This window comes from Mixophyes fleayi, chromosome 4 (assembly GCF_038048845.1).
Source record: "Mixophyes fleayi isolate aMixFle1 chromosome 4, aMixFle1.hap1, whole genome shotgun sequence".
Classification (NCBI taxonomy): domain Eukaryota; kingdom Metazoa; phylum Chordata; class Amphibia; order Anura; family Limnodynastidae; genus Mixophyes; species Mixophyes fleayi.
This window is the reverse complement of record NC_134405.1, coordinates 3330116-3353544: the sequence shown is the minus strand read 5'-3', so window position 1 is coordinate 3353544 and position 23429 is coordinate 3330116. Positions and strand designations below refer to the sequence as shown.

General features: G+C 46.0%; 1 protein-coding gene across 5 annotated transcripts in view; it reads right to left on the bottom strand.

Annotated features, from left to right (window-relative positions):
- NLGN2 (neuroligin 2) overlaps positions 1-23429 on the bottom strand; it is a 133705-nt gene that overhangs the window by 83982 nt on the left and 26294 nt on the right. For all 5 annotated transcript variants that reach the window (XM_075206154.1, XM_075206149.1, XM_075206153.1 and 2 more), the window contains exon 2: positions 21847-22802. In XM_075206154.1, the coding sequence (XP_075062255.1) occupies positions 21847-22264 (418 nt within the window). In that variant the 5' untranslated portion in view covers positions 22265-22802. The remainder of the gene's footprint in view (positions 1-21846; positions 22803-23429) is intronic.

Here is a 23429-nt window from a genome sequence, read left to right as displayed (position 1 = left end):
ATTAGGGGAAGTTCTGATGGAGCGGGGGAGCTTGTTCCAATGGAGGGGAGCGGCGCGGGAGAAGTTTTGCATACATGTGTGAGAAGAGGTAATCAGAGGGGAAGAGAGGCGACGATCGTTGGACGATCGCAGTGGGCGGGAGGGAGTGTGAATAGAGATGAGGTTAGAGATGTAGGGAGCAGTGGAGTTGGCGAGGGCCTTGTAAGTCAGAGTGAGGAGCTTGAAAATGATTCTGTAGGGGAAGGGGAGCCAGTGAAGGGCTTGGTAGAGTGGGGATACAGAGGTGGAATGGCGAGAGAGGAAAATAAGCCTAGCAGTACAGATCTAAGGGGAGCGAGATGAGAGAGGGGGAGGCCAATAAGGAGAAGGTTACAGTAGTCCAAGCGGGAGATAATCAGAGAGTGGATAAGAGATTTGGTGGCATCCTGGAAGAGGAAGGGCCAAATCCGAGCAATGTTGAGCAGTTGGAAGCGGCAGGTTTTGGCAAGAGAGTGAATGTGAGAGGCAAAGGAGAGAGAGGAGTTTAGGATGACAACCAGGCAGCGAAGTTGGGGAACAGGAGAGATAGAGGAGTTGTCGACAGTGATAGAGAGGTCAGAGGGGAAGGAGGTACGAGAGGGAGGAAAGACAATGAGTTTAGTTTTAGCAAGATTGAGTTTAAGAAATCTAGAGGACATCCAGGAGGAGATGGCAGAGAGACATGCGGATACCCTGGAGAGAAGAGAGGGAGAGAGATCAGGAGAAGAAAGGTAGAGTTGAGTGTCATTAGCATAAAGGTGGTACTTGAGGCCGAAGGAGCTGATGAGTTCACCCAGTCAAGAGATGTATAGTGAGAAGAGTAAGGGTCCAAGAACAGAGCCCTGAGGGACCCCAACTGGAAGGAATGGGTTAGTATGTTTTATACTTTATATTTCCTTTCCCACATAGTTGAAAGTGTCTCTAACTTCTAGCAGTACTTAGACCTCAGTGCAGGAACACTATGCACATCACTGTATGGTTTCCAATGGTGAGTCCAAGGGGAAATTTAATGGGACATTGGGATCTGAGTAGAAGATACCAACGCATTTGTCAGTTAGTTGAGAATTTTCCAAAATAAAAATGGTGTTAGTTATGGACCCCCTTTTCGGCCTCAGGGTCCTGGAGCGTCTGCACTGCGGAAAACTGTCCTTTTGGCTTCAACGCTTCATACCTGGTCTTTCGAAATGCATAAACCAGAATGTATAATATATAATATTCCTTTATGTAACTGTTTTATCATTGTAATGGGCCCAGCTGAAGCAGACGGGTCCCCTGCTGGAATCGGTCAGTAGACACACAGCGTTGGGAGATGACGCTGCAGAGTAGCAGCATATGAACCGGAGAGAGAGACAGTCAGGCGAGATAATGGAACAGATGAGCTACAAGAGTGTATCGAGGTCGGTGATCGCTGCTTTATATCTACAGAAGAGCAGCTGCTACAGTCTAGAGATGGAGGAATCCATTCGTCCCATTCTGAAATTTTACCGAATTTCAGAGACTCGGTTTAACAAATAGGTCCTAATTAATTAGCATATTTACAATAGAGAACACCCGCTAGATAATCAGACCAATCAAAGTGCATAAAACAGAAATAAACCAATCAGGAAGGATCAGCAAATGACACATGTCTATAACCTTGTAGATGAAGCTTACAGCCCTAAACTAAAGTGAATGGAGCAAGCAGAGCTGGGGAAAATGCAACGCACCCGGGCGCTAGTAATATGTTCAGCTCCATTTACACTGTGCTAGCATTAAAAACACTAATTAATATGTGTAATTCAATTCAAGCATGTATGAGGCCATAACGGCACAAAAATGGCCCCTATCGGGAGGACGTTGATCTAGAAGTCCCTCTTTCAGCAGATACTGTAACACTGATGCCAGGTTGTATAGGGAGAGGCCGAAGGAGAGAGGTGATGATATCGCTATGTAGGTCACTGATGAGACCTCACCTGATTACTGTGGTCAGCTCTGCAGGACAAAACTCCAGGAGGAAACTAGTGATTAGGAAGGAATAAGGTGCATGGTCTACATCACAGAACTAACTAAGTAATGGCTAAAGGACCTAACTGTGTATCACTCGGGACAGAGAGGGGTAGGGGGGATATGATAGAAACTTTCACATATCACAGGTTCTAGCTATGTACAGGAGGGGAGTGTTATACAGGGGAAGAGAGGTATTAGAGGACGGGAGGCTCTATACAGAGGAAAAGAGGTATTAGAGGACAGGAGGCTCTATACAAAGGAAAAGAGGTATTAGAGGACGGGAGGCTCTATACAAAGGAAAAGAGGTATTAGAGGACGGGAGGCTCTATACAAAGGAAAAGAGGTATTAGAGGACGGGAGGCTCTATACAGAGGAAGAGAGGTATTAGAGGATGGGAGGCTCTATACAGAGGAAGAGAGGTATTAGAGGACGGGAGGCTCTATACAGAGGAAGAGAGGTATTAGAGGATGGGAGGCTCTATACAGAGGAAGAGAGGTATTAGATGACAGGAGTCGTTATACAGAGGAAGAGAGGTATTAGAGGACGGGAGGCGCTATACAGAGGAAGAGAGGTATTAGAGGACAGGTGGCGCTATACAGGGGAAGAGAGATATTAGAGGACAGAAGGCGCTATACAGGGGAAAAGAGGTATTAGATGACAGGAGTCGTTATACAGAGGAAGAGAGGTATTAGAGGACGGGAGTCGTTATACAGAGGAAGAGAGGTATTAGAGGACAGGAGGCGCTATACAGGGGAAGAGAGGTATTAGAGGACAGGAGGCGCTATACAGGGGAAGAGAGGTATTAGAGGACAGGAGGCGTTATACAGAGGAAGAGAGGTATTAGAGGACGGGAGGCGGTATAAAGAGGAAAAGAGGTATTAGATTACAGGAGTCGTTATACAGAGGAAGAGAGGTATTAGAGGACAGGAGGCGCTATACAGGGGAAGAGAGGTATTAGAGGACAGGAGGCGCTATACAGGGGAAGAGAGGTATTAGAGGACGGGAGTCGTTATACAGAGATAGAGAGGTATTAGAGGACGGGAGTCCTTATACAAGGGAAGAGAGGTATTAGAGGACAGGAGGCGCTATACAGAGGAAGAGAGGTATTAGAGGACGGGAGGCTCTATACAGAGGAAAAGAGCTATTAGATGACAGGAGTCGTTATACAGAGGAAGAGAGGTATTAGAGGACAGGAGGCGCTATACAGAGGAAGAGAGGTATTAGAGGACAGGTGGAGCTATACAGGGGAAGAGAGATATTAGAGGACAGAAGGCGCTATACAGGGGAAAAGAGGTATTAGATGACGGGAGGCGCTATACAGAGGAAGAGAGGTATTAGAGGACGGGAGTCGTTATACAGGGGAAGAGAGGTATTAGAGGACAGGAGGCGCTATACAGAGGAAGAGAGGTATTAGAGGACGGGAGTCGTTATACAGAGGTAGATAGGTATTAGAGGACGGGAGTCGTTATACAGGGGAAGAGAGGTATTAGAGGACGGGAGTCGTTATACAGAGGAAGAGAGGTATTAGAGGACGGGAGTCGTTACACAGAGGAAGAGAGGTATTAGAGGACGGGAGTCGTAATACAGAGGAAGAGAGGTATTAGAGGACGGGAGTCGTTATACAGGGGAAGAGAGGTATTAGAGGACGGGAGTCGTTATACAGAGGAAGAGAGGTATTAGAGGACGGTAATCGTTACACAAGGTAAGAGAGGTATTTGAGGACGGGAGGCTCTATACAGAGGAAGAGAGGTATTAGAGGACGGGAGTCGTTATACAGTGGAAGAGAGGTATTAGAGGACGGGAGTCGTTATACAGTGGAAGAGAGGTATTAGAGGACGGGAGTCGTTATACAAGGGAAGAGAGGTATTAGAGGACAGGAGGCGCTATACAGAGGAAGAGAGGTATTAGAGGACGGGAGGCTCTATACAGAGGAAAAGAGGTATTAGATGACAGGAGGCGCTATACAGAGGAAAAGAGGTATTAGAGGACAGAAGGTGCTATACAGAGGTAGAGAGATATTAGAGGACGGGAGGCGCTATACAGAGGAAGAGAGGTATTAGAGGACAGGTGGCGCTATACAGGGGAAGAGAGATATTAGAGGACAGAAGGCGCTATACAGGGGAAAAGAGGTATTAGATGACAGGAGTCGTTATACAGAGGAAGAGAGATATTAGAGGACGGGAGGCGCTATACAGAGGAAGAGAGGTATTAGAGGACGGCAGTCGTTATACAGGGGAAGAGAGGTATTAGAGGACAGGAGGCGCTATACAGAGGAAGAGAGGTATTAGAGGACGGGAGGCTCTATACAGAGGAAAAGAGGTATTAGATGACAGGAGGCGCTATACAGAGGAAGAGAGGTATTAGAGGACAGAAGGTGCTATACAGAGGTAGAGATATATTAGAGGACGGGAGGCGCTATACAGAGGAAGAGAGGTATTAGAGGACAGGTGGCGCTATACAGAGGAAGAGAGGTATTAGAGGACGGGAGGCTCTATACAGAGGAAAAGAGGTATTAGATGACAGGAGGCGCTATACAGGGGAAGAGAGGTATTAGAGGACAGGTGGCGCTATACAGGGGAAGAGAGATATTAGAGGAAAGAAGGCGCTATACAGGGGAAAAGAGGTATTAGATGACAGGAGTCGGTATACAGAGGAAGAGAGATATTAGAGGACGGGAGGCGCTATACAGGGGGAGAGAGGTATTAGAGGACGGGAGTCGTTATACAGGGGAAGAGAGGTATTAGAGGACAGAAGGCGCTATACAGAGGAAGAGAGATATTAGAGGACAGAAGGCGCTATACAGGGGAAGAGAGGTATTAGAGGACAGAAGGCGCTATACAGAGGAAGAGAGATATTAGAGGACGGGAGTCGTTATACAGGGGAAGAGAGGTATTAGAGGACGGGAGTCGTTATACAAGGGAAGAGAGGTATTAGAGGACAGGAGGTGCTATACAGAGGAAGAGAGGTATTAGAGGACGGGAGTCGTTATACAGGGGAAGAGAGGTATTAGAGGACGGGAGTCGTTATACAGAGGAAAAGAGGTATTAGAGGACTGGAGTCGTTATACAGGGGAAGAGAGGTATTAGAGGAAGGGAGTCGTTATACAGAGATAAAGAGGTATTAGAGGACGGGAGTCGTTACACAAGGGAAGAGAGGTATTAGAGGACAGGAGGCGCAATACAGAGGAAGAGAGGTATTAGAGGACGGGAGGCTCTATACAGAGGAAGAGAGGTATTAGATGACAGGAGTCGTTATACAGTGGAAGAGAGGTATTAGAGGACGGCAGTCGTTATACAGAGGAAGAGAGGTATTAGAGGACAGGAGGCGCAATACAGAGGAAGAGAGGTATTAGAGGACGGGAGGCTCTATACAGAGGAAAAGAGGTATTAGATGACAGGAGTCGTTATACAGAGGAAGAGAGGTATTAGATGACAGGAGGAGCTATACAGAGGAAGAGAGGTATTAGAGGACAGAGGGCGCTATACAGAGGAAGAGAGATATTAGAGGACGGGAGGCGCTATACAGAGGAAGAGAGGTATTAGAGGACAGGTGGCGCTATACAGGGGAAAAGAGGTATTAGATGACAGGAGTCGTTATACAGAGGAAGAGAGATATTATAGGACGGGAGGCGCTATACAGAGGAAGAGAGGTATTAGAGGACGGGAGTCGTTATACAGAGGAAGAGAGGTATTAGAGGACAGAGGGCGCTATACAGAGGAAGAGAGATATTAGAGGACGGGAGGCGCTATACAGAGGAAGAGAGGTATTAGAGGACAGGTGGCGCTATACAGGGGAAAAGAGGTATTAGATGACAGGAGTCGTTATACAGAGGAAGAGAGGTATTAAAGGATAGGAGGCGCTATACAGAGGAAGAGAGGTATTAGAGGACGGGAGGCGCTATACAGAGGAAGAGAGGTATTAGAGGACGGGAGTCGTTATACAGAGGAAGAGAGGTATTAAAGGACGGGAGTCGTTATACAGGGGAAGAGAGGTATTAGAGGACGGGAGTCGTTATACAGAGGAAAAGAGGTATTAGAGGACGGGAGTCGTTACACAAGGGAAGAGAGGTATTAGAGGACGGGAGGCTCTATACAGAGGAAGAGAGGTATTAGATGACAGGAGTCGTTATACAGTGGAAGAGAGGTATTAGAGGACGGGAGTCGTTATACAGAGGAAGAGAGGTATTAGAGGACGGGAGTCGTTATACAGAGGAAGAGAGGTATTAGAGGACGGGAGGCGTTATACAAGGGAAGAGAGGTATTAGAGGACAGGAGGCGCTATACAGAGGAAGAGAGGTATTAGATGACAGGAGTCGTTATACAGAGGAAGAGAGGTATTAGATGATAGGAGGCGCTATACAGAGGAAGAGAGGTATTAGAGGACAGAGGGCGCTATACAGAGGAAGAGAGATATTAGAGGACGGGATGCGCTATACAGAGGAAGAAAGGTATTAGAGGACAGGTGGCGCTATACAGGGGAAGAGAGGTATTAGATGACAGGAGTCGTTATACAGAGGAAGAGAGATATTAGAGGACGGGAGGCGCTATACAGAGGAAGAGAGGTATTAGAGGACGGGAGTCGTTATACAGGGGAAGAGAGGTATTAGAGGACAGAAGGCGCTATACAGAGGAAGAGAGATATTAGAGGACAGAAGGCGCTATACAGGGGAAGAGAGGTATTAGAGGACAGAAGCCGCTATACAGAGGAAGAGAGATATTAGAGGACGGGAGGCGCTATACAGAGGAAGAGAGGTATTAGAGGACGGTAGTCGTTATACAGAGGAAGAGAGGTATTAGAGGACGGGAGTCGTTATACAGGGGAAGAGAGGTATTAGAGGACAGGAGGCGCTATACAGAGGAAGAGAGGTATTAGAGGATGGGAGTCGTTATACAGAGGAAGAGAGGTATTAGAGGACGGGAGTCGTTATACAGAGGAAGAGAGGTATTAGAGGATAGGAGGCGCTATACAGAGGAAGAGAGGTATTAGAGGACGGGAGGCGCTATACAGAGGAAGAGAGGTATTAGAGGACGGGAGTCGTTATACAGAGGAAGAGAGGTATTAGAGGACGGGAGTCGTTATACAGAGGAAGAGAGGTATTAGAGGACAGGAGGCGCTATACAGAGGAAGAGAGGTATTAGAGGACGGGAGGCGCTATACAGAGGAAGAGAGGTATTAGAGGACGGGAGTCGTTATACAGAGGAAGAGAGGTATTAGAGGACGGGAGGCGCTATACAGGGGAAGAGAGGTATTAGAGGACGGGAGGCGCTATACAGAGGAAGAGAGGTATTAGATGACAGGAGTCGTTATACAGAGGAAGAGAGGTATTAGAGGACAGGAGTCATTATACAGAGGAAGAGAGGTATTAGAGGACAGGAGGCGCTATACAGGGGAAGAGAGGTATTAGATGACAGGAGTCGTTATACAGAGGAAGAGAGGTATTAGAGGACGGGAGTCATTATACAGAGGAAGAGAGGTATTAGAGGACAGGAGGCGCTATACAGGGGAAGAGAGGTATTAGAGGACTGGGGTCGTTATACAGAGGAAGAGAGGTTTTAGAGGACAGGAGGCGCTATACAGAGGAAGAGAGGTATTAGAGGACAGGAGGCGCTATACAGGGGAAGAGAGGTATTAGAGGACGGGAGTCGTTATACAGAGGAAAAGAGATATTAGAGGACAGGAGGCTCTATACAGGGGAAGAGAGGTATTAGAGGACAGGAGGCGCTATACAGAGGAAGAGAGGTATTAGATGACAGGAGTCGTTATACAGAGGAAGAGAGGTATTAGAGGACGGGAGTCGTTATACAGAGGAAGAGAGGTATTAGAGGACAGGAGGCGCTATACAGGGGATGAGAGGTATTAGAGGACGGGAGGCTCTACACAGAGGAAGAGAGGTATTAGAGGACAGGAGGCGCTATACAGGGGAAGAGAGGTATTAGAGGACAGGAGGCGCTATACAGGGGATGAGAGGTATTAGAGGACGGGAGGCTCTACACAGAGGAAGAGAGGTATTAGAGGACAGGAGGCGCTATACAGGGGAAGAGAGGTATTAGAGGACAGGAGGCGCTATACAGGGGAAGAGAGGTATTAGAGGACGGGGGTCGTTATACAGAGGAAGAGAGGTATTAGAGGACAGGAGGTGCTATACAGGGGAAGAGAGGTATTAGAGGACGGGAGTCGTTATACAGGGGAAGAGAGGTTTTAGAGGACAACAGGCGCTATACAGGGGAAGAGAGGTATTAGAGGACGGGAGGCGCTATACAGAGGAAGAGAGGTATAGGAGGACGGGAGTCATTATACAGAGGAAGAGAGGTATTAGAGGACGGGAGTCGTTATACAGAGGAAGAGAGGTATTAGAGGACAGGAGGCGTTATACAGAGGAAAAGAGGTATTAGAGGACTAGAAGGCGCTATACAGAGGAAGAGAGGTATTAGAGGACAGGAGGCGCTATACAGGGGAAGAGAGGTATTAGAGGACGGGAGTCGTTATACAGTGGAAAAGAGATATTAGAGGACAGGAGGCTCTATACAGGGGAAGAGAGGTATTAGAGGACAGGAGGCGCTATACAGAGGAAGAGAGGTATTGGATGACAGGAGTCGTTATACAGAGGAAGAGAGGTATTAGAGGACGGGAGTCGTTATACAGAGGAAGAGAGGTATTAGAGGACAGGAGGCGCTATACAGGGGATGAGAGGTATTAGAGGACGGGAGGCTCTATACAGAGGAAGAGAGGTATTAGAGGACAGGAGGCGCTATACAGGGGAAGAGAGGTATTAGAGGACAGGAGGCGCTATACAGGGGAAGAGAGGTATTAGAGGACGGGAGTCGTTATACAGAGGAAGAGAGGTATTAGAGGACAGGAGGTGCTATACAGGGGAAGAGAGGTATTAGAGGACGGGAGTCGTTATACAGGGGAAGAGAGGTTTTAGAGGACAACAGGCGCTATACAGGGGAAGAGAGGTATTAGAGGACGGGAGGCGCTATACAGAGGAAGAGAGTTATAAGAGGACGGGAGTCATTATACAGAGGAAGAGAGGTATTAGAGGACGGGAGTCGTTATACAGAGGAAGAGAGGTATTAGAGGACAGGAGGCGTTATACAGAGGAAAAGAGGTATTAGAGGACTGGAGTCGTTATACAGAGGAAGAGAGGTATTAGAGGACGGGAGTCGTTATACAGAGGAAGAGAGGTATTAGAGGACTGGAGTCGTTATACAGAGGAAGAGAGGTATTAGAGGACGGGAGTCGTTATACAGGGGAAGAGAGGTTTTAGAGGACAACAGGCGCTGTACAGGGGAAGAGAGGTATTAGAGGACGGGAGGCGCTATACAGAGGAAGAGAGTTATAAGAGGACGGGAGTCATTATACAGAGGAAGAGAGGTATTAGAGGACGGGAGTCGTTATACAGAGGAAGAGAGGTATTAGAGGACAGGAGGCGTTATACAGAGGAAAAGAGGTATTAGAGGACTGGAGTCGTTATACAGAAGAAGAGAGGTATTAGAGGACGGGAGTCGTTATACAGAGGAAGAGAGGTATTAGAGGACTGGAGTCGTTATACAGAGGAAGAGAGGTATTAGAGGACGGGAGTCGTTATACAGAGGAAGAGAGGTATTAGAGGACGGGAGTCATTATACAGGGGAAGAGAGGTATTAGAGGACAGGAGGCGCTATACAGAGGAAGAGAGGTATTAGAGGACAGGAGGCGCTATACAGAGGAAGAGAGGTATTAGAGGACGGGAGTCATTATACAGGGGAAGAGAGGTATTAGAGGACAGGAGGCGCTATACAGAGGAAGAGAGGTATTAGAGGACAGGAGGCGCTATACAGAGGAAGAGAGGTATTAGAGGACTGGAGTCGTTATACAGAGGAAGAGAGGTATTAGAGGACAGGAGTCGTTATACAGAGGAAGAGAGGTATTAGAGGACGGGAGTCATTATACAGGGGAAGAGAGGTATTAGAGGACAGGAGGCGTTATACAGAGGAAAAGAGGTATTAGAGGACGGGAGTCGTTATACAGAGGAAGAGAGGTATTAGAGGACGGGAGTCATTATATAGAGGAAGAGAGGTATTAGAGGACAGGAGTCATTATACAGGGGAAGAGAGGTATTAGAGGACAGGAGGCGTTATACAGAGGAAGAGAGGTATTAGAGGACTGGAGTCGTTATACAGAGGAAGAGAGGTATTAGAGGACGGGAGTCGTTATACAGAGGAAGAGAGGTATTAGAGGACGGGAGTCATTATACAGGGGAAGAGAGGTATTAGAGGACAGGAGGCGCTATACAGAGGAAGAGAGGTATTAGAGGACAGGAGGCGCTATACAGAGTAATAGAAATATTAGAGGACAGGAGGCGCTATACAGAGGAAGAGAGGTATTAGAGGACAGGAGGCGCTATACAGAGGAAGAGAGGTATTAGAGGACAGGAGGCACTATACAGAGTAATAGAGATATTAGAGGACGGGAGTCGTTATACAGAGGAAGAGAGGTATTAGATGACAGGAGGCGCTATACAGGGGAAGAGAGGTATTAGAGGACGGGAGGCGCTATACAGGGGAAGAGAGGTATTAGAGGACAGGAGGCGCTATACAGAGGAAGAGAGGTATTAGAGGACAGGAGGCGCTATACAGGGGGAGAAAGGTATTAGAGGACATGAGGCGCTATACAGGGGAAGAGAGGTATTAGATGACAGGAGGCGCTATACAGGGGAAGAGAGGTATTAGAGGACAGGAGGCGCTATACAGAGGAAGAGAGGTATTAGAGGACGGGAGTCGTTATACAGTGGAAGAGAGATATTAGAGGACGGGAGGCACTATACAGGAGAAGAGAGGTATTAGAGGACAGGCGGCGCTATACAGAGGAAGAGAGGTATTAGAGGACAGGTGACGCTATACAGGGGAAGAGAGGTATTAGAGGACAGGAGGCGCTATACAGAGGAAGAGAGGTATTAGAGGACAGGAGGCGCTATACAGGGGAAGAGAGGTATTAGAGGACAGGAGGCACTATACAGGGGAAGAGAGGTATTAGAGGACAGGAGGCGCTATACAGGGGAGAAAGGTATTAGAGGACGGGAGGTGCTATACAGGGGAAGAGAGGTATTAGAGGACAGGGGGCGCTATACAGGGGAAGAGAGGTATTAGAGGACATGAGGTGCTATACAGAGGAAAAGAGGTATTAGAGGACAGGAGGCGCTTTACAGAGGAAGAGAGGTATTAGAGGACAGGAGGCGGTATACAGGGGAAGAGAGGTATTAGAGGACAGGAGGCGGTATATAGGGGAAGAGAGGTATTAGAGGACAGGAGGCGCTATACAGGGGGAGAAAGGTATTAGAGTACAGCAGGCGCTTTACAGGGGAAGAGAGGTATTAGAGGACAGGAGGCGCTATACAGGGGAAGAGAGGTATTAGAGGACGGGAGTCGTTATACAGTGGAAGAGAGATATTAGAGGACGGGAGACACTATACAGGAGAAGAGAGGTATTAGAGGACAGGCAGCGCTATACAGAGGAAGAGAGGTATTAGAGGATAGGTGACGCTATACAGGGGAAGAGAGGTATTAGAGGACAGGAGGCGCTATACAGAGGAAGAGAGGTATTAGAGGACAGGAGGCGCTATACAGGGGAAGAGAGGTATTAGAGGACGGGAGGCGCTATACAGGGGAAGAGAGGTATTAGAGGACAGGAGGCGCTATACAGGGGAGAAAGGTATTAGAGGACGGGAGGTGCTATACAGGGGAAGAGAGGTATTAGAGGACAGGAGGCGCTATACAGGGGAAGAGAGGTATTAGAGGACATGAGGTGCTATACAGAGGAAAAGAGGTATTAGAGGACAGGAGGCGCTTTACAGAGGAAGAGAGGTATTAGAGGACAGGAGGCGGTATACAGGGGAAGAGAGGTATTAGAGGACAGGAGGCGGTATATAGGGGAAGAGAGGTATTAGAGGACAGGAGGCGCTATACAGGGGAAGAGAGGTATTAGAGGACGGGAGGCGCTATACAGGGGAAGAGAGGTATTAGAGGACAGGAGGCGCTATACAGGGGAAGAGAGGTATTAGAGGACGGGAGGCGCTATACAGGGGAAGAGAGGTATTAGAGGACAGGAGGCGCTATACAGGGGGAGAGAGGTATTAGAGGACAGGAGGCGCTATACAGAGGAAGAGAGGTATTAGAGGACAGGAGGCGCTATACAGGGGAAGAGAGGTATTAGAGGACAGGAGGCGCTATACAGAGGAAGAGAGGTATTAGAGGACAGGAGGCGCTATACAGGGGGAGAGAGGTATTAGAGGACAGGGTGTGCTATACAGGGGGAGAGAGGTATTAGAGGACGGGGTGTGCTATACAGGGGAAGAGAGGTATTAGAGGACAGGAGGCGCTATACAGAGGAAGAGAGGTATTAGAGGACAGGAGGCGCTATACAGGGGAAGAGAGGTATTAGAGGATAGGAGGTGCTATACAGGGGAAGAGAGGTATTAGAGGACAGGAGGCGCTATACAGAGGAAGAGAGGTATTAGAGGACAGGAGGCGCTATACAGAGGAAGAGAGGTATTAGAGGACGGGAGTCATTATACAGGGGAAGAGAGGTATTAGAGGACAGGAGGCGCTATACAGAGGAAGAGAGGTATTAGAGGACAGGAGGCGCTATACAGAGGAAGAGAGGTATTAGATGACTGGAGTCGTTATACAGAGGAAGAGAGGTATTAGAGGACAGGAGTCGTTATACAGAGGAAGAGAGGTATTAGAGGACGGGAGTCATTATACAGGGGAAGAGAGGTATTAGAGGACAGGAGGCGTTATACAGAGGAAAAGAGGTATTAGAGGACGGGAGTCGTTATACAGAGGAAGAGAGGTATTAGAGGACGGGAGTCATTATATAGAGGAAGAGAGGTATTAGAGGACAGGAGTCATTATACAGGGGAAGAGAGGTATTAGAGGACAGGAGGCGTTATACAGAGGAAGAGAGGTATTAGAGGACTGGAGTCGTTATACAGAGGAAGAGAGGTATTAGAGGACGGGAGTCGTTATACAGAGGAAGAGAGGTATTAGAGGACGGGAGTCATTATACAGGGGAAGAGAGGTATTAGAGGACAGGAGTCATTATACAGGGGAAGAGAGGTATTAGAGGACAGGAGGCGCTATACAGAGTAATAGAAATATTAGAGGACAGGAGGCGCTATACAGAGGAAGAGAGGTATTAGAGGACAGGAGGCGCTATACAGAGGAAGAGAGGTATTAGAGGACAGGAGGCACTATACAGAGTAATAGAGATATTAGAGGACGGGAGTCGTTATACAGAGGAAGAGAGGTATTAGATGACAGGAGGCGCTATACAGGGGAAGAGAGGTATTAGAGGACGGGAGGCGCTATACAGGGGAAGAGAGGTATTAGAGGACAGGAGGCGCTATACAGAGGAAGAGAGGTATTAGAGGACAGGAGGCGCTATACAGGGGGAGAAAGGTATTAGAGGACATGAGGCGCTATACAGGGGAAGAGAGGTATTAGATGACAGGAGGCGCTATACAGGGGAAGAGAGGTATTAGAGGACAGGAGGCGCTATGCAGAGGAAGAGAGGTATTAGAGGACGGGAGTCGTTATACAGTGGAAGAGAGATATTAGAGGACGGGAGGCACTATACAGGAGAAGAGAGGTATTAGAGGACAGGCGGCGCTATACAGAGGAAGAGAGGTATTAGAGGACAGGTGACGCTATACAGGGGAAGAGAGGTATTAGAGGACAGGAGGCGCTATACAGAGGAAGAGAGGTATTAGAGGACAGGAGGCGCTATACAGGGGAAGAGAGGTATTAGAGGACGGGAGGCACTATACAGGGGAAGAGAGGTATTAGAGGACAGGAGGCGCTATACAGGGGAGAAAGGTATTAGAGGACGGGAGGTGCTATACAGGGGAAGAGAGGTATTAGAGGACAGGGGGCGCTATACAGGGGAAGAGAGGTATTAGAGGACATGAGGTGCTATACAGAGGAAAAGAGGTATTAGAGGACAGGAGGCGCTTTACAGAGGAAGAGAGGTATTAGAGGACAGGAGGCGGTATACAGGGGAAGAGAGGTATTAGAGGACAGGAGGCGGTATATAGGGGAAGAGAGGTATTAGAGGACAGGAGGCGCTATACAGGGGGAGAAAGGTATTAGAGTACAGCAGGCGCTTTACAGGGGAAGAGAGGTATTAGAGGACAGGAGGCGCTATACAGGGGAAGAGAGGTATTAGAGGACGGGAGTCGTTATACAGTGGAAGAGAGATATTAGAGGACGGGAGGCACTATACAGGAGAAGAGAGGTATTAGAGGACAGGCAGCGCTATACAGAGGAAGAGAGGTATTAGAGGATAGGTGACGCTATACAGGGGAAGAGAGGTATTAGAGGACAGGAGGCGCTATACAGAGGAAGAGAGGTATTAGAGGACAGGAGGCGCTATACAGGGGAAGAGAGGTATTAGAGGACGGGAGGCGCTATACAGGGGAAGAGAGGTATTAGAGGACAGGAGGCGCTATACAGGGGAGAAAGGTATTAGAGGACGGGAGGTGCTATACAGGGGAAGAGAGGTATTAGAGGACAGGAGGCGCTATACAGGGGAAGAGAGGTATTAGAGGACATGAGGTGCTATACAGAGGAAAAGAGGTATTAGAGAACAGGAGGCGCTTCACAGAGGAAGAGAGGTATTAGAGGACAGGAGGCGGTATACAGGGGAAGAGAGGTATTAGAGGACAGGAGGCGGTATAGAGGGGAAGAGAGGTATTAGAGGACAGGAGGCGCTATACAGGGGAAGAGAGGTATTAGAGGACGGGAGGCGCTATACAGGGGAAGAGAGGTATTAGAGGACGGGAGGCGCTATACAGGGGAAGAGAGGTATTAGAGGACAGGAGGCGCTATACAGGGGAAGAGAGGTATTAGAGGACAGGAGGCGCTATACAGGGGGAGAGAGGTATTAGAGGACAGGAGGCGCTATACAGAGGAAGAGAGGTATTAGAGGACAGGAGGCGCTATACAGGGGAAGAGAGGTATTAGAGGACAGGAGGCGCTATACAGAGGAAGAGAGGTATTAGAGGACAGGAGGCGCTATACAGGGGGAGAGAGGTATTAGAGGACAGGGTGTGCTATACAGGGGGAGAGAGGTATTAGAGGACGGGGTGTGCTATACAGGGGAAGAGAGGTATTAGAGGACAGGAGGCGCTATACAGAGGAAGAGAGGTATTAGAGGACAGGAGGCGCTATACAGGGGAAGAGAGGTATTAGAGGATAGGAGGTGCTATACAGGGGAAGAGAGGTATTAGAGGACAGGAGGCGCTATACAGAGGAAGAGAGGTATTAGAGGACAGGGTGTGCTATACAGGGGGAGAAAGGTATTAGAGGACAGGGTGTGCTATACAGGGGAAGAGAGGTATTAGAGGACAGGAGGCGCTATACAGAGGAAGAGAGGTATTAGAGGACAGGAGGCTCTATACAGGGGAAGAGAGGTATTAGAGGACAGGAGGCGCTTTACAGAGGAAGAGAGGTATTAGAGGACAGGAGGCGCTATACAGGGGAAGAGAGGTATTAGAGGACAGGAGGCGCTATACAGGGGAAGAGAGGTATTAGAGGACGGGAGGCGCTATACAGGGGAAGAGAGGTATTAGAGGACAGGAGGCGCTATACAGGGGAGAAAGGTATTAGAGGACGGGAGGTGCTATACAGGGGAAGAGAGGTATTAGAGGACAGGAGGCGCTATACAGGGGAAGAGAGGTATTAGAGGACATGAGGTGCTATACAGAGGAAAAGAGGTATTAGAGGACAGGAGGCGCTTTACAGAGGAAGAGAGGTATTAGAGGACAGGAGGCGGTATACAGGGGAAGAGAGGTATTAGAGGACAGGAGGCGGTATATAGGGGAAGAGAGGTATTAGAGGACAGGAGGCGCTATACAGGGGAAGAGAGGTATTAGAGGACGGGAGGCGCTATACAGGGGAAGAGAGGTATTAGAGGACGGGAGGCGCTATACAGGGGAAGAGAGGTATTAGAGGACAGGAGGCGCTATACAGGGGAAGAGAGGTATTAGAGGACAGGAGGCGCTATACAGGGGGAGAGAGGTATTAGAGGACAGGAGGCGCTATACAGAGGAAGAGAGGTATTAGAGGACAGGAGGCGCTATACAGGGGAAGAGAGGTATTAGAGGACAGGAGGCGCTATACAGAGGAAGAGAGGTATTAGAGGACAGGAGGCGCTATACAGGGGGAGAGAGGTATTAGAGGACAGGGTGTGCTATACAGGGGGAGAGAGGTATTAGAGGACGGGGTGTGCTATACAGGGGAAGAGAGGTATTAGAGGATAGGAGGCGCTATACAGAGGAAGAGAGGTATTAGAGGACAGGAGGCGCTATACAAGGGAAGAGAGGTATTAGAGGATAGGAGGTGCTATACAGGGGAAGAGAGGTATTAGAGGACAGGAGGCGCTATACAGAGGAAGAGAGGTATTAGAGGACAGGGTGTGCTATACAGGGGGAGAAAGGTATTAGAGGACAGGGTGTGCTATACAGGGGAAGAGAGGTATTAGAGGACAGGAGGCGCTATACAGGGGAAGAGAGGTATTAGAGGACAGGAGGCTCTATACAGGGGAAGAGAGGTATTAGAGGACAGGAGGCGCTTTACAGAGGAAGAGAGGTATTAGAGGACAGGAGGCGCTATACAGGGGAAGAGAGGTATTAGAGGACAGGAGGCGCTATACAGGGGAAGAGAGGTATTAGAGGACAGGAGGCGCTATACAGGGGAAGAGAGGTATTAGAGGACAGGAGGCGCTATACAGAGGAAAAGAGGTATTAGATGACAGGGTGTGCTATACAGGGGGAGAAAGGTAGTGCACTAGGGCCAGGTACAAGGCACCCTATGAAGTCCCATTAATTGTAAGAGGAATAATTTTCCCAATATCTAGGAATTAGTGATATGACTGAGGTATGAGGCACCTTATTTCTAGAAACTAGCCATATGTGATTTGAGGCACCCTTTTCTAAGGAACAAGCGACATGACAGAGGTATGAGACACCATCATCCTTTAAAATAGTGATATGACTGAGGCATGAGGCACCATATTACTAGGAACTAGCTCCATTGCTAAAGTACAAGGTAACCAATAAGTTCCCAGTAGCTAATGGGGGGGGGAGGGTTTACAATCTCCTGTTTATTTACCATTCACAGCCTGAAATGGGTCCTGAAAATAACTGTTTATGTTTCAGATGTCTGTGTGTCTGGGGACGTATGCACTCCATTAATCCATGAGATCATGATAATATCCTCTTATTATTGATGGGTGATATAAACTGACACATGACATGTGACATACAGACCTCACCAGCTATATCAATACAGCGTAGGTCACCAAAACTGGATATAGCGCAGGTCACATGTCTCACCAGAGACAGAATACAGCGCAGATGTGATCATTATCAGTGTATACTCAGTATTATTATACAGAGCAGTGTGATCATTATCAGTGTATACTCAGTATTATTATACAGTGTGATCATTATCAGTGTATACTCAGTATTATTATACAGTGTGATCATTATCAGTGTATACTCAGTATTATTATACAGTGTGATCATTATCAGTGTATACCCAGTATTATTATACAGTGTGATCATTATCAGTGTATACTCAGTATTATTATACAGTGTGATCATTATCAGTGTATACTCAGTATTATTATACAGTGTGATCATTATCAGTGTATACCCAGTATTATTATACAGTGTGATCATTATCAGTGTATACTCAGTATTATTATACAGTGTGATCATTATCAGTGTATACTCAGTATTATTATACAGTGTGATCATTATCAGTGTATACTCAGTATTATTATACAGTGTGATCACTATCAGTGTATACTCAGTATTATTATACAGTGTGATCATTATCAGTGTATACTCAGTATTATTATACAGTGTGATCATTATCAGTGTATACTCAGTATTATTATACAGAGCAGTGTGATCATTATCAGTGTATACTCAGTATTATTATACAGTGTGATCATGATCAGTGTATACTCAGTATTATTATACAGTGTGATCATTATCAGTGTATACTCAGTATTATTATACAGTGTGATCATTATCAGTGTATACTCAGTATTATTATACAGTGTGATCACTATCAGTGTATACTCAGTATTATTATACAGTGTGATCACTATCAGTGTATACTCAGTATTATTATACAGTGTGATCACTATCAGTGTATACTCAGTATTATTATACAGTGTGATCATTATCAGTGTATACTCTGTATTATTATACAGTGTGATCATTATCAGTGTATACTCAGTATTATTATACAGTGTGATCACTATCAGTGTATACTCAGTATTATTATACAGTGTGATCACTATCAGTGTGCAGACACTCCATATTATTACTAGAAGAGGTAATGCATTTACTATGAGAGCACAGACACACAACATCACCTCGATCAGAAGTGGATTTTCTATCAGTGTGCAGACAGTGTTATCACTATAAACGGTAGTGAGTTCACTATCAGTGTGCAGACATTTTTATCACTATAGCCAGTAGTGAGTTAACTACCAGTGTGCAGACAATGTTATCACTATAAGCAGCAGTGAGTTCACTATCAGTGTGTAGAAAATGTTATCAATATAAACAGTAATGATTTCACTATCAGTGTGTAGACAATGTTATCACTACAAACAGTTGTGAGTTCACTATCAGTGTACAGAAATGATATCACTATAAACAGTAGTGAGTTCACTATCAGTGTGCAGACAATGTTATCACCATAAACAGAAGTGAGTGCACTATCAGTGTGCAGACAATGTTATCACTATAAACAGTAGTGAGATCACTATCAGTTTGCAGACAATGTTATTACTATTATCAGTAGTGTGATCACTATCCCTGTGCATACAATGATATCACTATAAACAATTGTGAGTTCACTATCAGTGTGCAGAAAATGTTATCAGTATAAACAGTAGTGAGTTCACTCTCAGTGAGCAGACAATGTTATCCCTATACACAGTTGTGAGTTCACTATCAGTGTGTAGAAAATGTTATCAGTATAAACAGTAGTGAGTTCACTCTCAGTGAGCAGACAATGTTACCCCTATAAACAGCAGTGAGTTCACTGTCAGTGTGCAGACAATATTATCACTAAAAACAGTAGTGAGTTCACTATCAGTGTGAAGAAAATTATATCACTATAAACAGTAGTGAGTTCACTATCAGTGTGCAGACAATGTTATCACTATAAACAGTAGTGAGTTCACTACCAGTGTGCAGACAATGTTATCACTATAAACGGTAGTGTGATCACTACCAGTGTGCAGTCAGTGTTATCACTATAAACAGCAGTGAGTTAACTACCAGTGTGCAGACAGTGTTATCACTATAAACAGTAGTGAGTTCATTATCAGTGTGCAGACAATGTTATCATTATAAACAGTAGTGAGTTCATTATAAGTGTGCAGACAATGTTATCACTATAAACAGAAGTGAGTTCACTATCAGTGTGCAGACAATGATATCACTATAAACAGCAGTGTGATCACTATCAGTAAGCAGACAATGTTATCACTATAAACAGGTGTGAGTTCACTATCAGTGTGCAGAAAATGTTATCACTATAAACTGTAGTGAGCTCACTATCAGTGAGCAGACAATGTTATCCCTATAAACAGCAGTGAGTTCACTAACAGTGTGCAGACAATATTATCACTACAAACAGTAGTGAGTTAACTACCAGTGTGCAGACAATGTTATTACTATAAACAGTTGTGAGTTCACTATCAGTGTGCAGAAAATGTTATTACTATTAACAGTAGTGAGTGCACTATCAGTGTGCAGACAATATTATTACTAGAAACAGTAATGCGTTAACTACCAGTGTTCAGTCAGTGTTATAACTATAAACAGCAGTGAGTTCACTATCATAGTGCAGTCAGTGTTATTACTATAAACAGTAGTGAGTTAACTATCAGTGTGCAGACAGTGTTATCGCTATAAACAGTAGTGAGTTCACTATCAGTGTGCAGACAATGTTATCACTATAAACAGTAGTGAGTTCACTATCAGTGTGCAGACAATGTTATCACTATAAGCAGCAGTGAGTTAGCTACCAGTGTGCAGACAATGTTATCACTATAAACAGCAGTGTGATCACTATCAGTGTGCAGACACTCAGTACCATCATTATTTATTGGAGAGTGTTCACTAACAGTGTGCAGTCAGTGTTATTACTATAAGCAGCAGCATGTTCACTATCAGTGTGCAGACAATATTATTACTAGAAACAGTAATGCGTTAACTACCAGTGTGCAGTCAGTGTTATCACTATAAACAGCAGTGAGTTCACTATCATAGTGCAGTCAGTGTTATTACTATAAACAGTAGTGAGTTAACCACCAGTGTGCACACAATGTTTTCACTATAAACAGCAGTGTGATCACTATCAGTGTGCAGACAGTGTTATCACTATAAACAGTAGTGAGTTCACTATCAGTGTGCAGACAGTGTTATCACTATAAACAGTAGTGAGTTCACTATCAGTGTGCAGACAAAGTTATCACTATAAACAGCAGTGAGTTCACTATCAGTGTGCAGACACTCAGTACCATCATTATTTATTGGAGAGTGTTCACTAACAGTGTGCAGTCAGTGTTATTACTATAAGCAGCAGCATGTTCACTGTCAGTGTGCAGACACTCAGTATCATCACAATAAACAACAGTGAGTTCACTAACAGTGTGCAGAGAATGTTATCACTATAAACAGTATTGAGTTCACTATCAGTGTGCAGACACTCAGTACCATCATTATTTATTGGAGAGTATTCACTAACAGTGTGCAGTCAGTGTTATTACTATAAGCAGCGGCATGTTCACTATCAGTGTGCAGACACTCAGTATCATCACAATAAACAACAGTGAGTTAACTACCAGTGTGCATTGTTATCTCTATAAAAAGTTGCGAGTTCACTATCAGTGTGCAGACAATGTTATCACTATAAACAGCAGTGTGTTCACTATCAGTGTGCAGACACTCAGTATCATCACAATAAACAGCAGTGTGTTCACTAACAGTGTGCAGACACCCAGTATCATCACTATAAACAGCAGTGTGTTTACTATCAGTGTGCAGACACCCAGTGTTATCACTATAAACAGCAGTGTGTTCACTATCAGTGTGCAGACACCCAGTGTTATCACTATAAACAGCAGTGTGTTCACTATCAGTGTGCAGACACTCAGTATCATCACAATAAACAGCAGTGTGTTCACTATCAGTGTGCAGACACCCAGTGTTATCACTATAAACAGCAGTGTGTTCACTATCAGTGTGCAGACACTCAGTATCATCACAATAAACTGCAGTATGTTCACTATCAGTGTGCAGACACCCAGTATCATCACTATAAACAGCAGTGTGTTTACTATCAGTGTGCAGACACCCAGTGTTATCACTATAAACAGCAGTGTGTTCACTATCAGTGTGCAGACACCCAGTGTCATCTCTATAAACAGTAGTGTGTTCACTATCAGTGTGCAGACACCCAGTGTCATCTCTATAAACAGTAGTGTGTTCACTATCAGTGTGCAGACACCCAGTGATATCACTATTAAGTGCAGAGTGTTCACTAGCAGTGTGCATAGTGTTATCACTATAAATAGCAGTGTGTTCACTATCAGTGTGCAGACACCCAGTGTTATCACTATTAAGTGCAGAGTGTTCACTAGCAGTGTGCATACAGTGTTATCACTATAAATAGCAGTGTGTTCACTATCAGTGTGCAGACACCCAGTGTTATCACTATTAAGTGCAGAGTGTTCACTAGCAGTGTGCACATCACTGCTACACAGTCTCACCATTTTCCAGGGGGACGTAGATGTTGAGGTACAGACAATCTTCACTCTGGTTTTGTACGTATCCTGCCACCACCTCCATGTTCTCAGTGAACCATAAAGGGAGCATGATCCCAGGTAACATTCCATGTAGGTTTTGTGGACAAACAGGAGCAAAAGTTGTGGCATTCCTCGTCTCTGTCCAAGAAGCCGGCGCCTCCGGAGGCTGAAACCTGCGCTCTCCTATAGGAGGGGTGGCATAGGGCACCCCCAAATAGTGTACAACAGGGCCCAGGATGTCATTGTTCAGATCTTTCTTCACGCCACGCAGTTTTCCATAGTTGGTGTTCACTACGGGATACTTCTCATCGCCTTTCTGTCCGGCCGCAGGGCACGCGGCCAGGAGCCAGAGCATAAATGGGGCTCGAAGATCTGGCGCCATGGGGGAGAATGCAGGTCAGAGGCGATGGGCTCTTGGGATATCCTGGGGCCACAAGCGGAGCTTACAATGTACAAGAAAGGAGTGGGAGTGCGTGGATGTGACGGGGAAAAAATAAAACAGCGGGAAACAAAATGGGAATTAAATAGAAAAAAATAATTTTATGCAAAGGGTTGAATTTAAGGATGAAGGGCATTGAAATGAAAACTACAAAAAAGTTATATAATCCGGAAGGGAGAAAAATAGAATTAAAAAATATATTTTGGGTCATAAATGTAATTTGTTTATTAAACAGACGGGGAAATGTTTTTGGGTTGTAGTGTTAAGAAAAACATGATATACATGACTGGAGGATGGAGCTGATCCCCCAGTCCTAGAATCTGAACTAGGTCTAGGCCCAGAAAACAGCGGACATGGAAGATGCAGCGACTAGAGACAGTTGTGTGACGGGAGAAATTGCCGCTCTGTTACGTTCCATCTCTGACCCGGACACAGGGCTGGGAGCCGTGACCGCCTCTCCTGGAGACTGACATCGAGAAACCTGCGAGAGATAGAAGACAGAGGTAAGACGAGGCTGAGTGCACCCAGCTACCTAGCTGCCCCAGACTACCGCCTACAGACCTCCGTTCCACTCCGCTTCCCGTCATCATAATGAAAAGGATCATTTATTTAATTAAACTGTTCCTTCTGTTTATAGTACGGAATCCGACAATTATAGTAGCAAACTTATAATTAGTGAATGTGAGGGAGATTGAGGGGGATAGAGGGAACAGGAGAGAACGAGGAACTGCTGGGAATAGAGGCGGTGATGGAAGAAAGATTTGGGAGGTGGAAGAGAGACGGCTGAGAGAATGGGAAATATGTATTGGGCTGGAAATGTCACCATGATTAGACAATGAGAGGGCCACACAACATCATGAAAGGGGAAACCAGTGGATGTATGATCTGCCTGCTGCTCAGCACGCTATAAGTGAAGGTGCCTGAAAATTCACCCAGCCCCATGCAGTCATAGGATAATGGGTATAATGGTAAAGGCGAAGCAGGATATAAGCAAAAAATTACAAATGAGAGTACATTGGAGAGAAGAGGGGTTGTTGGGATAAGGGGCCATATTTAAGAACTGAAGAATGCAAAATTGCACTGGTGCAAGCAATTTTTACCTGCCTTG